This window comes from Gymnoscopelus microlampas (assembly GCF_963454915.1).
Source record: "Gymnoscopelus microlampas genome assembly, chromosome: 22".
In the NCBI taxonomy this organism is placed as follows: domain Eukaryota; kingdom Metazoa; phylum Chordata; class Actinopteri; order Myctophiformes; family Myctophidae; genus Gymnoscopelus; species Gymnoscopelus microlampas.
The window spans coordinates 8342673-8356638 of record NC_139959.1 but is presented as its reverse complement, the minus strand read 5'-3'; the positions used below and the strand labels follow the sequence as shown (position 1 = coordinate 8356638).

The following is a 13966-nucleotide window of genomic DNA, read 5'->3' as shown; positions in this document are numbered from 1 at the left end:
CATGTTGTCTTTTGGTTTGTATCGTGATGTGTAAGAGAAGAAAAAAATTGGGTGACTTTATATGCAATGACTTTTGACATTATGCTATTGAATTATCCCCAATAAAAAAAAAATGCAGGACGCGAAAAATAAATACATCTATGATAGTCTTGATCCAAGTCTAACATGAACCCATGTCTGCGTCAGTCATCAATTGATTGAGAAGCGCAAGGTGCGCTGTTGATGCACATGTGCTGTTGCATGTGCAGACTGCTAGCAACGCAGCGCGCACGGCACGGCACGGCACGGCACGCCCGGAGACCTCGGGCTGTTCGCCATGTGTGTTTGACGTCAGAAACTTAGGAGGGGCGCATGGCTGCTGTCTGTGGTGCTGAAAGCCTTCGTAGAAGCTACTGAGGGACACGGCGAAACCGCTCTGCGTTATCCAGTGTTAAACATAGGCTAGCACCATGTTTTTATTTCAGTAAGAGTCGGGCTTTCCGACCAGTGTACAGCGAGAGAGTTAATATTGGACATGTTGGTGTAGCATAGTAGTGCGATGGATTAGTCTACAGTAACTGTTGAGATGGATCCACAGCGTCCCATCATCCTATTCGCTGCATTGGCTCTGATGAGCCTCTGTTATTCATCTACCCTCGCCGACAGAAAATTTGGTGAGCATTTATAAGCATATATGTGTGTTTTTGCTTTGTTTTCGCTTGCTTTTTTGTTGGTGTGTAAAATGTACCTGGTTATTTTCTATGCGTTTATTTAAAACGACATTGTCGCTGTCCATGGTGCTTAAAGCCGTTTTGCCGTCAGGTTATTATAGGTAAAATGAATGTTCATTGAAATATTTTGATCTGTTTAGGCTACCAAAGTTTGAAATGTTCACTGGTAAGTTTTATTTTGTTATCGTTTATGAAACAAGTGGCGTCGTCCACAGTTTACATTAGTTTGATGCAGTTCATAATTGTCTATTTGGTCCAGGAGCATTTCTTTTCTTCTTAACTGGTATTTGTCAATGGTTGAATTGTGTAATGTGGGATAATGTTACACACAGAAAGCACAGAAAGAAATTAGGAAAACGTGTTGAATTCGCTTTTCACTATCCTGATCAGTTTGTTTATTGGTTTAACTTATTTATTCATTAAATTAAAACAATATAGGCCTCTCCTGATTGTGAATTACCCCTCCTGAAGTCAACTTCCCAGAAATCAATGTGTGACCTATTCAGATTGACATAATTTAAAAGTTTCTTTTCATGTATTGATTGATTAGGGGGGGGCATCTACTTATACTGTATGGACCCATTTCGTTTTCAGACTTGGCTTGAGTGTCCAGCATTATTATCTGATTTGTTCTACTACTTGTCTTCAACACTTCTGTGATGGCTAGCTTTAACAGGCTGACAAAGCCTGTTCATCGATTCTGAAATGTCCAATACAATTATCTGTGCCAGTTTAAGTTGAGGCTTCTGTGATGATGATGGGGCTCCATAGATTGTGTATAAATGCCCACTTTTTTGAGAATAGTAGAAACAGGAGGGGAAAGGGTTTCAGAATGATATGACAGGGAGAAACCATATCTGTCATACTTGAGTCGGAGAGCTTGTCACAATTGATCCAAGATCAATGGTCAATATTGTACGTATTCATATCGTGGTTTCACACTCCTGTTCTTGAAATGAGACACATACAGTACAGGCCCCAAACCCCATAACTCAATGCCCAAACCCCACCAATCTCTGAGCCATTAGCTATGACATCACACTGCATCTGGAGATCACCCTTTTTAACTGGCTGTATGAACTGTATACATATGATGCCACGAATGAAATGGACACATGCACTGTACTCATCTGTTAATTTCCATGTAGTTCTTTATTGCATAATGTAATAATAATAGTCATTATTGTCCCCACAGGGATATTTGTCTTCACAGTTTGTTCAACAGAAAAACACATAACCACATAGCAACAACATATCACACAACACAACACTTTGTTTGTTTAATGCCGCAATGGCTGAGGGGACAACTCCTGCTAAAGCAAACCTTTTCCCACTTCAAGGTTCTGTATCTTCGTCCAGATGGCATGAGTTTGAAGTAGCGAATAGCAATACAAAATGATGTACAAGCCATGCATGGAATAAGGTTATGGAGTGCAGTATCAAGCAATAAGGTCTATCTATGTGATTTTTGTGTCTGCCAAGTTGCTAATTTATGCAGAAGATACTTGTGAATGAGTCACTGCTTATTCCCCGTGTGAATTGCTCTCATTGAATTCTCAGTTTTTCTCTGTGTGCATTGCCACTGTGTGGCTGGGAGGTAGACATTGATTGTTTTTAATGAGTCCCGCTGTGCATTATGCCGTGCCAAATGGAAATCTTGTTCATGTTAGGCTATTGTGATCTAGGCGTGTGGGTGTTGTTTATCCATGTATGAGAAGCCATATAATCCAGATCGGGAGCCTTTGGTACGTACAGGGCCCACAGACTCAGAGTATAAAACTGGCTGCTCTAAAAATTCTTACAGGCCTGTATAGCTCAAATACAGCTAGGCACAGCAAACATCAAGGAACTAATCTGACTGCATGAGGGATACGTGATAATCATTTTTAATCAGTTCTGGCTGGTTTGCCTCAGAGGGGAAATATAGATGCCATAGAATGCAGAAAACATGCTGTATGCGATCACCTTCCTCCAGTTATGAAGTGTTATGTGGGATGGGTTTTTGATTGATTGATTGAATACTTTATTAGTCAGAAATGTAAACAGCATGTGGTACAGTCACACATTTAGGCTAAAAGGATAACACAAAAAAGTTCCTGGGGCCTTGTCTCCATTGTGGTCCTATGTATTCAATTCATCAACATAGCATAGAAATAACACAATAATACATCAACAACAAATACAAAACACTGTGTACAAAGGAGTGAAAGGAAAAAATGGCGGCAGTGAATGACACCTCCTTTCTATGGGAAAAAAATGTTAGATGTTTTTTCAGGCCTGTTTTTAAAGAAGCCAGTGATCCACATTTTTTAAGGGATGGCGTCAGGGCATTCCACATTTTGGTGACAGAGTAATAGAATGAGATTTTTCCCATGTTTGTTCTATAACTGGGTGCTACCAGATTTTTGTCACTCTAGTGTTGTGGCTGTGGCCGTCACTCACTTTGGAGAAGTTACTTTGGAGAACTCATACCTGAAGTTAGTCAGGTATGAGGGTATTGAGGGCACTGCCCCTTTGACTATCTTAAATACCAATCCCATTTTTAATTGCTTAGCCCTGTCTTCTACCCTGAGCCATCCCAGACTAGCAAAATATGTTGGAATTAAGTGGGTCATTAATAGATTGTTTGATAAACAGATCATATATGGGCACAAATGTGTGCTAACAAATGACTATACTGTAGTATTAGGTTCCCCAGTGAGTTGCTGCCCTAATATAGATTCACCAATGCCTGCTATAAAGAAATACATGCTGCTTTAGCAGGCTGGAGCTGTTTTTCTACCCGAGGAGTACTTGAGGTAAACCATATCCTGTGGTCACCTCAGTCACGACATACTGTATATATAGTATGCCCATCTAATCACTTGTTTGTGCAGAGCTGCACGATCTGATACTGTCTTTCCACTACCATTGACAAAACATGAAGTTATGGAATTTCCCTTAGGGGCATTATTTCTGTATCACTTTATACAAATACCAGATGCTTGTAGAATATGTCAATAGATTGCATTGAAGCTTATCTGGTGTCATGCGGTGGCTGATCACAGAGTCTGCACACTGTTATGCTCTCAAAAAGGTATTTGTTTTAACCTCACCATAAAAGTGACCTTATAACCTCACATTTTTGAAAACTCAGTGTGTGGACTCGTCTCATGTATCCTCTGTCCGGCACTTGTTTTTTTGTTTGTGCATGCTCTTTGGCACTTCTTATGTAGGAAGTTAAATTCAGTCAGATAACTCTCAAATAGATTGAAACTATTCTATGTTGCTGTTCAGGCTCTGCTACATTCTTCTCTCCCTGCTCAGCACATTTAGACAACCATCATTAAGCATTAAGAGCAGGGAGATAGATACATGGGAACAGAACTATTAGCAGAGCCCCCTGGTGGTGCTGGGGTGGCGGTGGGAAACAGAAACAGGCTCATACCAACACACCAGAGACTGAGGTGTGTTTAAATAACCCGCCAAATTGGTCAGCTGATTGCCACGTCAGCGTATGACACATGGGTCTTGGCACTGTACACTGTTGTAGAGTGAAATAACGCGTATACACCCACATAGTAATGCGCATGTGTGAAACCTCTCGAGTGTATCGGCCTGAACTTGCTCATGTGGCCCATAGTCGCTTCTTTTGGGCTTGTTTTCCTAGACCTGGTTGCTTGTTTCTCTCACAGAATTTGGCAACACTGCATCTGTGTTCAGTTTTTTGGTGCCCAGCGTTGGCCAGGTTATTGCATGGGTAAGGTATCTCTCTGTCCTTCTCTTTCTCACTGGTCGAGCCCCCCCTCTCTCTCACTGATCAAGCTGGCATATCCATATTTGGGCATAATTAATTTGCACCAATGTGCAATGGGTGTAGAGACTTTACCTATTGCCTACTACTACGAGTAACGAGGGGCAACTGGGTTGACTTGAGTCAGACGCGTGCACATATTAATTCAATGTCCAGAACTGTTGTATCTCTTTGGATACAATCCATTTATTGACCAAATACGTTCTTTCCAGCATTCAAAACCATAAAGATACAGGAAAACTCATTATACAAAATAACATTGAAAAACCGCCAGCAACACACGGCATGACATGGTTGTTTGGCCAAAAACTGTGTGACCTTTCCGCCATTGCACACCGGGCCACAATCCCCCACTGCTAGGTATACATTAGAACCACCCACTGTGATTGCATGACGTCATTATAATCAAGACGTCAAGGCCACACAAATGGAGCATTATTTTAAAGAAAAGAAAACAAACTGAATTATATTTTATTTTTGGCATTTGGTATTTTGGCTCCAACATTGGGGATTTCCATAGACATCAGACACAACAGAAACTGTTGCCAGCCTAACGACACTGATATTCAGTACATAATGTGTCCAGTATCCCTGGCCTCTTATTATTAGTTGCCAGACCCAAGGGGTCGGCCTACAGGAGGCTCGGTCGGTCGGTCGGTCGGTCGGTCGGTCGGTCTGTCCCTCTTTTCCTCTGCACACACGTCATAAGTCCGGCCATTCAGATTTCAACCAGGGTCTGGCAGTGCTCCGAGGAGCACTTTTTCTATTTTAGCTCCGTCCATCTGTGCCTCATCAAACAATCTGTATAATACATCAGCAGTGGTGGAAGAAGTACTCACATTTTTTACTTGAATAAAAGTATCAATACCACTATGTAGACATACTCTGTTACAAGTAAAAGTCCGGTATTCAAAATGTATTTGAGTAAAAGTACAAAAGTATTCGCATTAAAATATACTTAAAGTACTGAAAGTAAAAGCGCTCAGTTTGCAGAATGTCCCATTTCACAAGTTTCCAAATGTTTAAAAATGCTTTGAAAATAGCAGATCTACAAGCTCACAATGCATCACAAGCTTGTAGATCGGTACATCAGTCTACTTTAACTAGACAACCCTTCCTCAGCAGCAAGTTAGTCTTTTCGAGATTGTACAGTAGTGCTCATGGCCCACTAACGCCACAATAAAAGACCTTTTTGCTTTTATTTTGAACTGTCAAATGCTGTATAAAACAAAACTGTCCTGATCATCATCCTCATCTGGATTAGGCCAACAATGTATCCTAACCAACACATATGACCTTAATCAAGGCGGGTGTGGTTTTATTGTCTTAGCTGTTGGGTTAACCTGATTCCTCTGTAGTTAACAATGCAATTACTCAAAGCCATGCTAAGATCAGACTTAGAAAATATGAAATGCGAAGACGCAATTTGTGGTGCAGCACAGTATAGACACATTAAATGAGTAGTTCACCCATTTTCTATCAATTACACTCCCCATGAAGCCTTGAATTCATGGAGATTTTTTTGTTTTCGTCACATTCCTAAGCCAATAATTTGATGACCGGCGGAGACATTAGCATCTTTCCGCCGGTAAGATAAAACATACACAACAACAGTTATGATAATCTCTGTTGTAGGCCTATCTCTGATGTATGGCACATCCCAGTCCATGTAATTCTCATCCCCTAAATCTGCATGTACTGCAGCCTTAGTCAATGCTAAAAGAATTAACAGTGATGCCAGGCTGTACTCAGAGCTGAGAGTATCTCTGGCCCCCATACTGTAGCTCTAAAACATTTAATATCTTGCAGGGATTTGAGAGGAGAAAACAAGGGTGGGTTGGGGGTGGGGGGGGGGGGTTGACTAAAAATAAGGTTTCACATATGAAGACAGGCTGAGCATGAAATGGAGAATCTTCATAGCTTTGAGATCACAGAATATTGATTCTGTTTGATCGCCATACCTATTGTGTGTGTGTGTGTGTGTGTGCGTGTGCGTGCTTATGTGTCATAGACTTCAAAGCTTTCCCATCTTAGCTCACCTGAACGGGGGAGACGGCATGTGAGCTAAACATGAGAAGTGCGACTGCATTTCTCTCCCAGTTGCCATAAAAATACACTGTACGGGGTAATTAATGAGCCTTGTGTCCCAGTGAATGGAGATACTAACTTGACGAGGGTGCTTATCTCTACACCCGTGTAGACACAGATGTTCTCCTTCAGGCCGAGTCTCTTCATTGCGCCGGGGCTATCAGCCCCCATCTCTTAACCCATCGAGGCCTGAGGTTCCGATTCTACAAAATTTGTAGTTTCAAAAAACTGTTAAGATTTAGAAGACATTTAATGTCTTCTAAATCTTAACAGTTTTTTGAAAAAAACGTATGTTGCTATGTCAGTGGTTTTCAAACTTTTTAATGTCAAGGACCCCAAAATGTATGTGTATTTGGCCGCGGAGCCCCATCTCAAAATATTTTGTTCCAGGGACCCCCCAGAAGCAAAGATTTGAGTTAAAAGTGTTCGCTTTAAAAAAATATATATTCAAAGATTTGCACACATTTTCACGATTTTTCAAAAATAGCAGATCTACAAGCTCGTAGCTCGGCACTCGGTGCCGCGCTACGAGCTTGTAGATCTGCTATTTTTGAATAGCCAAAGTGTAAAATAATGCTTTTTTTAGCTCAAATGAAAAAGTGACACAGATGCGTTCCCGGTCTTCATGGGCTAATACGCCCCAGACACGTTGGGATTTGATTCATAGGCTGCTGAGCTCTATCCATTTGCCACTGGCATCTGTCACCCCCCCATAGAAACCTCCGGTCTGAGTGAAGATATCAAATATAATATAGTGCTCATAAATCATCTGAGTGGATTGAAATGTGATGGATATCATCCAACTGTAAGGTGGATTGTATAACAGGAGGGGCGACTATAGTGGAGGCTAAACAACATCCTGCTGTGCTGTGCTCCAGGCCCTTTTGTTTATTATGCTATATGTCATCCAGTGTGCATGTTATCTGTTGCTAGGACAACCCTCCATTAATCCTTTGGGGACTGGTTATGTCAAAGTGGTCTGTCCTGGGAGCGAGGTTGTTAGCCACGTGAACCCCTTAGCATCCCTGTTGTTCTGGTGCATGTCATTCGAACGAAACGTTTCGGCGAAAATAACAAGCTCACGCGCGTCGCAATGGAGGGGGGGGGGGGGGGGCAAGTACAGATTCCTCCCCCTAAGGGACCACGGTCAAATAAGTATGTAGGATGTTAAAGTGGTTTGAGTTTACTGAACCCAGTTTGAGGCATTTTTTATAAAGAAAGGAAACTGGAACTGAAACTCTGGGTTTAATAGAATATAGATAAAAATAATCACTGTTAATAATTTCCAGTTTCAATCATTAGTGCCATACTGACAACAAATGACTGTGTTGGACAGGAATACTGTAGGCCTAAGTAATGCATTTTTCTCCCCAAAGACAGTATTTCTGAAAACTCACAAAACGACCATACCCAGTCTGAAAACCAACTGAAACAATATAACTGAAATAAAATAGTGTGATAAAAATGCAAAAATCATAGGCTTACTAAAGGTCATTGCCTATCTAGCCACTTATTATTTTGGCAACAGTGACACCATCTTGAACGAGACATCTAGGTTGAACGTAAGCAGTATTTGTCTACAAATCATACTTGTGCCCTATTCAACCACTGAATAGCAAAGTTTACTGTGTATATAATATATATATATATGTATATGTATTTTTAATGGGCCATATTTCCCTTCTTTATGCATGTGCCTGCAAATGAGGGCCATGCACACATTAGCGCTGTGCTGCATAGCACAGTAATGATGATCACCCAGCATTTGGTATGTTATTTGCAAAGCCTGTTTTGCTGAATTTATTACCTCGACAGCTGCTGCATTCAATATGGATGTAACTGATCTCACATCATGTTCTTTTATATTAAAAGAAAACCCTTTAAATCTCTGGTGTCTGTTCTCCAAAGTAATCTGCCTATTGATTCTAACTAACGAGCAGCATATTATGATCTTTCAGCTGCACTAAACCCCATGATAGAGCTGCTACAATATGAGCTATAATGTACCTTTTAAACGTGTAGCCTCTCGTGAATTGTAGGCTGATAAAACTATTTTTCTTTTCTTTGATTAATCGAGTTAAAATGCTATTTGGAGTTTGTTGTGAACACAGAGCCTTTTCAATTCAGCATTGAATTCCAGAAGGTGGGGAAGACCCCAGTACAGCAGGCTGTATATCATTGCTTTCAGGCAGAAAAACCTTGTACAGTATCTGCATATTTCAACTTTTGATGATTTTTCGTAAATTAATGCCCTGCATCATACAAAAGTGTCAGAGAAAAGTAGGGACGCGACGCGTTGTGAGCTTGTAGATCGGCTATTTCGGCTTGTTTGAAACGTTTTTCAACCCATTAAGACCTGAGGCGATTCTTAAAAATGTTTTTTGAAAAAAATCTATTTATTTTTTAAAGATTTTTCAAAAATAGCAGATCTACAAGCTCATAGCGCGGCACTCGGTGCCGCGCTATGAGCTTGTATGTCTGCTATTTTTAAATAGCCAAAGAAATCTAAAGTGACACAGATGCGTTCCAGGTCTTAATGGGTTAAAATGATTATAAAAAAGGAACTTTTTTTGACATACAAGGTTTCCACCCGACGGCCACAATATTCCTGTCTTCTTGGGATGGTGCCATCATGGCTGGTGTGTGACAACAGACGTAGTGCAGTGTCGCTTTGCAGCTCAACAGATGCTCGGAGGGAGTGTGTTGGCTTTGAGCAGTACCGTTGCCAGATTTTGCGAGAAAAACAAGCAACCAGTTCTATGAAAACAAGCCCAAAAAGAAGCGGGTCACACTTTAAACCTATACACTGTAAATCGGCTATTTGAAAATAGCCGATCGACCCGTTGTGAGCTTGTAGACCTGCTATTTTCCAAAAAAGCTTGGGAAAAAAAGTGCAAAATGTGGACGACACAAATCTCGTATGGCGGTCCCTGGAACAAAACATTTTCAGATGGGGGGGGGTCCCCTGACAAATACATATTCATTTGGGGGTACTTGACATGAAAACGGTTGAGAACCAATGGTTTCAAGTACCATAATAAAAAAAAATGGAAGCAATCCCAAAATAAGCAACTACACTTTAGAAACAAGCCAAAAAATATTGACAAGTGACTTTACAGAAAAACAAGCCCAAAGTTGCTTATGATAAGCCGACATGGCAACACGCGAAGCGTCTGGGCAGCGCCTGTGCACGCTTCCAGACAAATGTCATCGGCTCTAGTCGAGACGAAGGGGATTCTTAAATCTGCCACACGGAGCGTGCCGAGGCGATCCGTCTCCTAATCCCACGCGTCTGCTCTAGGGGCTGTGCAATATGGACAAAATCAATATCACCATATTTAATTTGTTTTACAAAAATCTCAATATCGATGTTATGACTTATGACACTAATATTGTTCATGACTCTTGTCATCTTGAATAGGAAGGGAAATCCAAAAGTTTAGGTCAAGTATGAGTTATTAAGACCGAAGACATTGCTATACTGTGTGTGTGTGTGTGTGTGTGCGTGTGCGTGAGCGTGCGTGTGTGTGTGCATTTGTTTCCTTTTCTAAATACAAATGTAATTTTAAACAGATGGGTTCATTGTGAGAATGTGTTAGCTCTTTCCAGCACACAATGCTGTAGCATAATGAACAACCAGGGTTTGTACACTTGTACAGGTTTGTGTCACATGAAATACAGATGGTGGCAGTAGCACAGAGTGAAAAACATGTTCCGGTGTTAAAATGGGAGTCAGAGTCTTGCTCCATCTCACTCGTGGGAGACAGTGTCTTGGTAAGTGTAAATTCGATAGTGTTAATAGGGAGGTCAGTCTAAAGGTCACCCCTGCGTAACCGAGCCAGGGTTTATAATGAGGACAGTGACGCATTTATAATGGTGATTCTGAACACTGCGAAAACACTGCGCCGAGAATTTTCATCTCCATAATCCTAGCCCCTGATTAGACGTATTCAGAAGTGTTATTTCTGCTCCATATATTCATTAGCTTTCTGGTCCTTCTTTTAAATGTGGCAGAGAAACAAAGTGACAGTCAGTGGGAGATAGGGTGAAGGTGGAATGGCACGATTTTGGCAAAGGCAAATTGTTTGAAATCTATTTTCAATATTGTATCGACCTTGAGGTTTCGACTACTACTAGAGCCAACTAGCATAGGAGAGGTCACAGCATACTGTAGCTTAGGTACAGTCATGCAACTGCTGCAGCTGGTGTGAAACATTTATTATATATTCAGTTGACAGTGAAACAGTGGACATGTAATGCCTTTTAAACCACTTTCAACCTGGGGTACCTGGGGTACCTGTTTTGGCCATTTGGCCACAGGTGTAAATTTAAGAAATGAATAGAATTGTCCGATCTACAAGCTCACAAGATGATGTGACACATTGTGAGCTTGTAGAGTGGCTATTTTTGCCATGCAACACCATTGACTATATTCACACAGCGGCCATTTTGCTCTCACGTCATATTTGCGGGTTTGGGAAGAAATGTCAAACCCGGGGTGGCATTATTTCATTAACTTAATAGCAAAATGGCCACTGTGTGAATATGGTGAATGGTACAATTAAGTATAAATCAGGCTTATTTGGTTAAGATGTGGGTTTAGTTCAAAGTATGCCATTGACGTGAAAATGTGAAAGACACATTTAGCATATTCCCAAATATGTACATGCCAATAAATAAATACCTTTAGAAAATATGTTGGACCCTAAAGATGTGCAAAAATATTTTCTAAATACATTTTGAAAATATGCTTTATATATAACATAAAAAATATACTTTTTGGATGTTATTGTTTATTTCGAACACCTGGTACAGTGCGGCATTTTTTTAAATAAGGAAAATAAGGAAATATGTAAGTATACAGCATGCTTAATGTGTTTTGACTTGGCTTTACTCGCCACTTTAACACCCAATTGCACCTCAGCGTCGGGAAGGACAAAATCAAATGTCTTCAATCATTCAGTGTGGGTCAGGGGAAAAAGGTCAAGCTGTCCTATTTCTGGGTCCTTTGTTGCTGCACTGATGCTGCCATCTTTAATTCATGGCCCTTGTCCAGGCTGTCACCTGGAGCCTGGAGCCGGCAGCTGAGTGACTGAGAGGGACCTCCCCGTCCATCCCTAAGAATATTGGGACAAAAATATCTGGAAACGCAGTTGAAAATGTACTGTCTTTTTTGATTGATTGATTTAAGACCTGAGGCGATACTTAAAAATGTTATCTTAACAGTTTTTTGAAAAAAATAAAAAAAAAAGTTTTTCAATCATTTTCATAAATAGCAGATCTACAACCGCGCTATGAGCTTGTATATCTGCTATTTTTGAATAGCCAATGAAATCTAAAGTGACACAGATGCGTTCCAGGTCTTAATGGGTTAATTGATTGATTGGATAATTTTTTTAGGCAGAAATGTAAACAGCACGAGGTACAGTCAGACATTATGGCTAAAAAGATAACACAAAAAAAAGTCCTGGGGACTTGTTTCCATTGTGGTCCTACAGTATGTAGTCAATTCATCAACATCAGCATAGAAGAATAACACAATAATACATGTCATCAACAAATACAAAACATTATATATGTACAAAGGAGAAAAAGGAAAAAACATCATCATCCTTTCTATGGGAAATTGCATTTACCTTCCCTTGTGGTCTCCTGATAGATGGTTTGTCATGCTAGTTTTGAAAGAATCCAGTGATTTACATCTTTTAATGGATGCTGTCAGGGTATTCCACATTTTGGTGGCAGAGTTGTAGTTGTAGTGTTTGTTCTGTTTAGGTTCTACCAGATCATGGTCACTCCCTCTAGTGTTGTGGCTGTGGGTGTCACTCACTTTGGAGAAGTAGTCATTGTATGTAAAGCATTGTGTCAAGCATTGTGGAAAATGTGGATTGATGAGTGATGAACTGTGATGTATGGATGCCTGTGTTGTCAATCCCAACATACAACACGCATGTATGTATTACAAAAAAAGAAGACATTAACATTAGTGTTATGCCTATGGTGGGGAAGTTGAAGTGAGTGTTCACAGTGTTATTCTCCCCAGCTAGATGGCAAGGTTTTCTCCATGAATTTAGGGCCAAGGATGGGGTCAGCTTGTATTAATCATTAAAGTCGTGGGCCAATACAACCTTGAGAACTGCGAGCCTTATCATTCAAGGTTGGAAATCTGTGGACAAAGTGTGAATTATTTAGAGTTGTGATAATCGTTGAATGGCCTACACGTGAAGTAGGCTATATGGCGCTTGAGAGAGCAACGTCATTGCGAGCTGAGAGATCCTGGGTGCCATGTTTAATTTCAGCAGTGGAGTGCTTTAAAGGCATGAGGTATTTAAATATGTAGACAACGACGTGAGGCTTTCAGCTGGTGGGTCCTTCCATTCGTCCTCCTTCCAGCCCCTATGTTCACTTCACAACACTTCTTTCTTACACTTTATTGCCTTGGCGTGTGTCACGCAGTGCGCTGTTCTAAAATGACTTTTTTTCTCTGATAGTGGGTGTGTGTGTGTGTGCGTGCGTGCGTACGGTACTGCACGAGTGTGTCTGTGAAAATGATTGGAGTCGAGTGTCCTTGGTAGAAGCCAATATAATGATAATAAAAGATATGGTGGTGGCCCCAGAGAGTGAATGAAATATGTCCTGAACTGCAGCACAGGCGGGGGGGGGGGGGGGTGGCTCGTCTTCGCTGCCAGACTCCCAGCATCCTCCTTACCTTGTCCTCTAAGTCATCAGTGTAATATTTTAGATTTTAACCTGACACTCACTGGCTGCCTGGCCTGCAAGGGAAGACGATCGACACTGGATGGGTTTTTTTCCCACCCCTGAGTATGGCCCCTGTGTGAATATCAGTGGTGTAAAGTACTGTATCTAAGTACATTTACTCAAGTACTGTACTTAAGTACAATGTTGAGGTACTTTTACTTTAGTGGAGTATTTCCAATTGTCAATACTTTTACTTTTACTCGACTACATCTCAGAGGCAAATATTGTACTTTTACTCCACTACAATTATTTGGAAACTTACTAGTTACTAGTTACTTTGCAGATATAAATGACTACATTATAAAACATACATTAACCACTTTAGCCCTATTTTATCCCTTGGCTATTTGAAAATAGCCGATCTACAAGCTCACAACGCGTCGCATCGCGACGCGTTGTGAGCTTGTAGATCTGCTATTTTCAAACCTTTTAGTGCTTTTACTTTTTGTACTTTAAGCACATTTTGATACCACTACTTTTGTACCTTTACTCAAGTAAATTTTGAATTCCAGACTTTTACTTGTAACGGAGTACTTCTACATTGCAGTATTGATACTTTTACTTAAGTAAAACATTTGAGTACTTTTGAATATGGTCAGTCACATCAAGGTTTCTG

At 40.6% G+C, this 13966-nt stretch overlaps 1 protein-coding gene across 1 annotated transcript in view; it reads left to right on the top strand.

The window, feature by feature from the left end:
* Window positions 1–565: 565 nt before the first annotated feature.
* Window positions 566–13966, top strand: part of ptprn2 (protein tyrosine phosphatase receptor type N2) — a gene marked incomplete at its 5' end in the record, with an annotated part of 226898 nt that continues 213497 nt past the window's right edge. The window contains one exon of the mRNA XM_084048743.1: window positions 566–653. Coding sequence (XP_083904869.1) covers window positions 566–653 — 88 coding nt within the window. The remainder of the gene's footprint in view (window positions 654–13966) is intronic.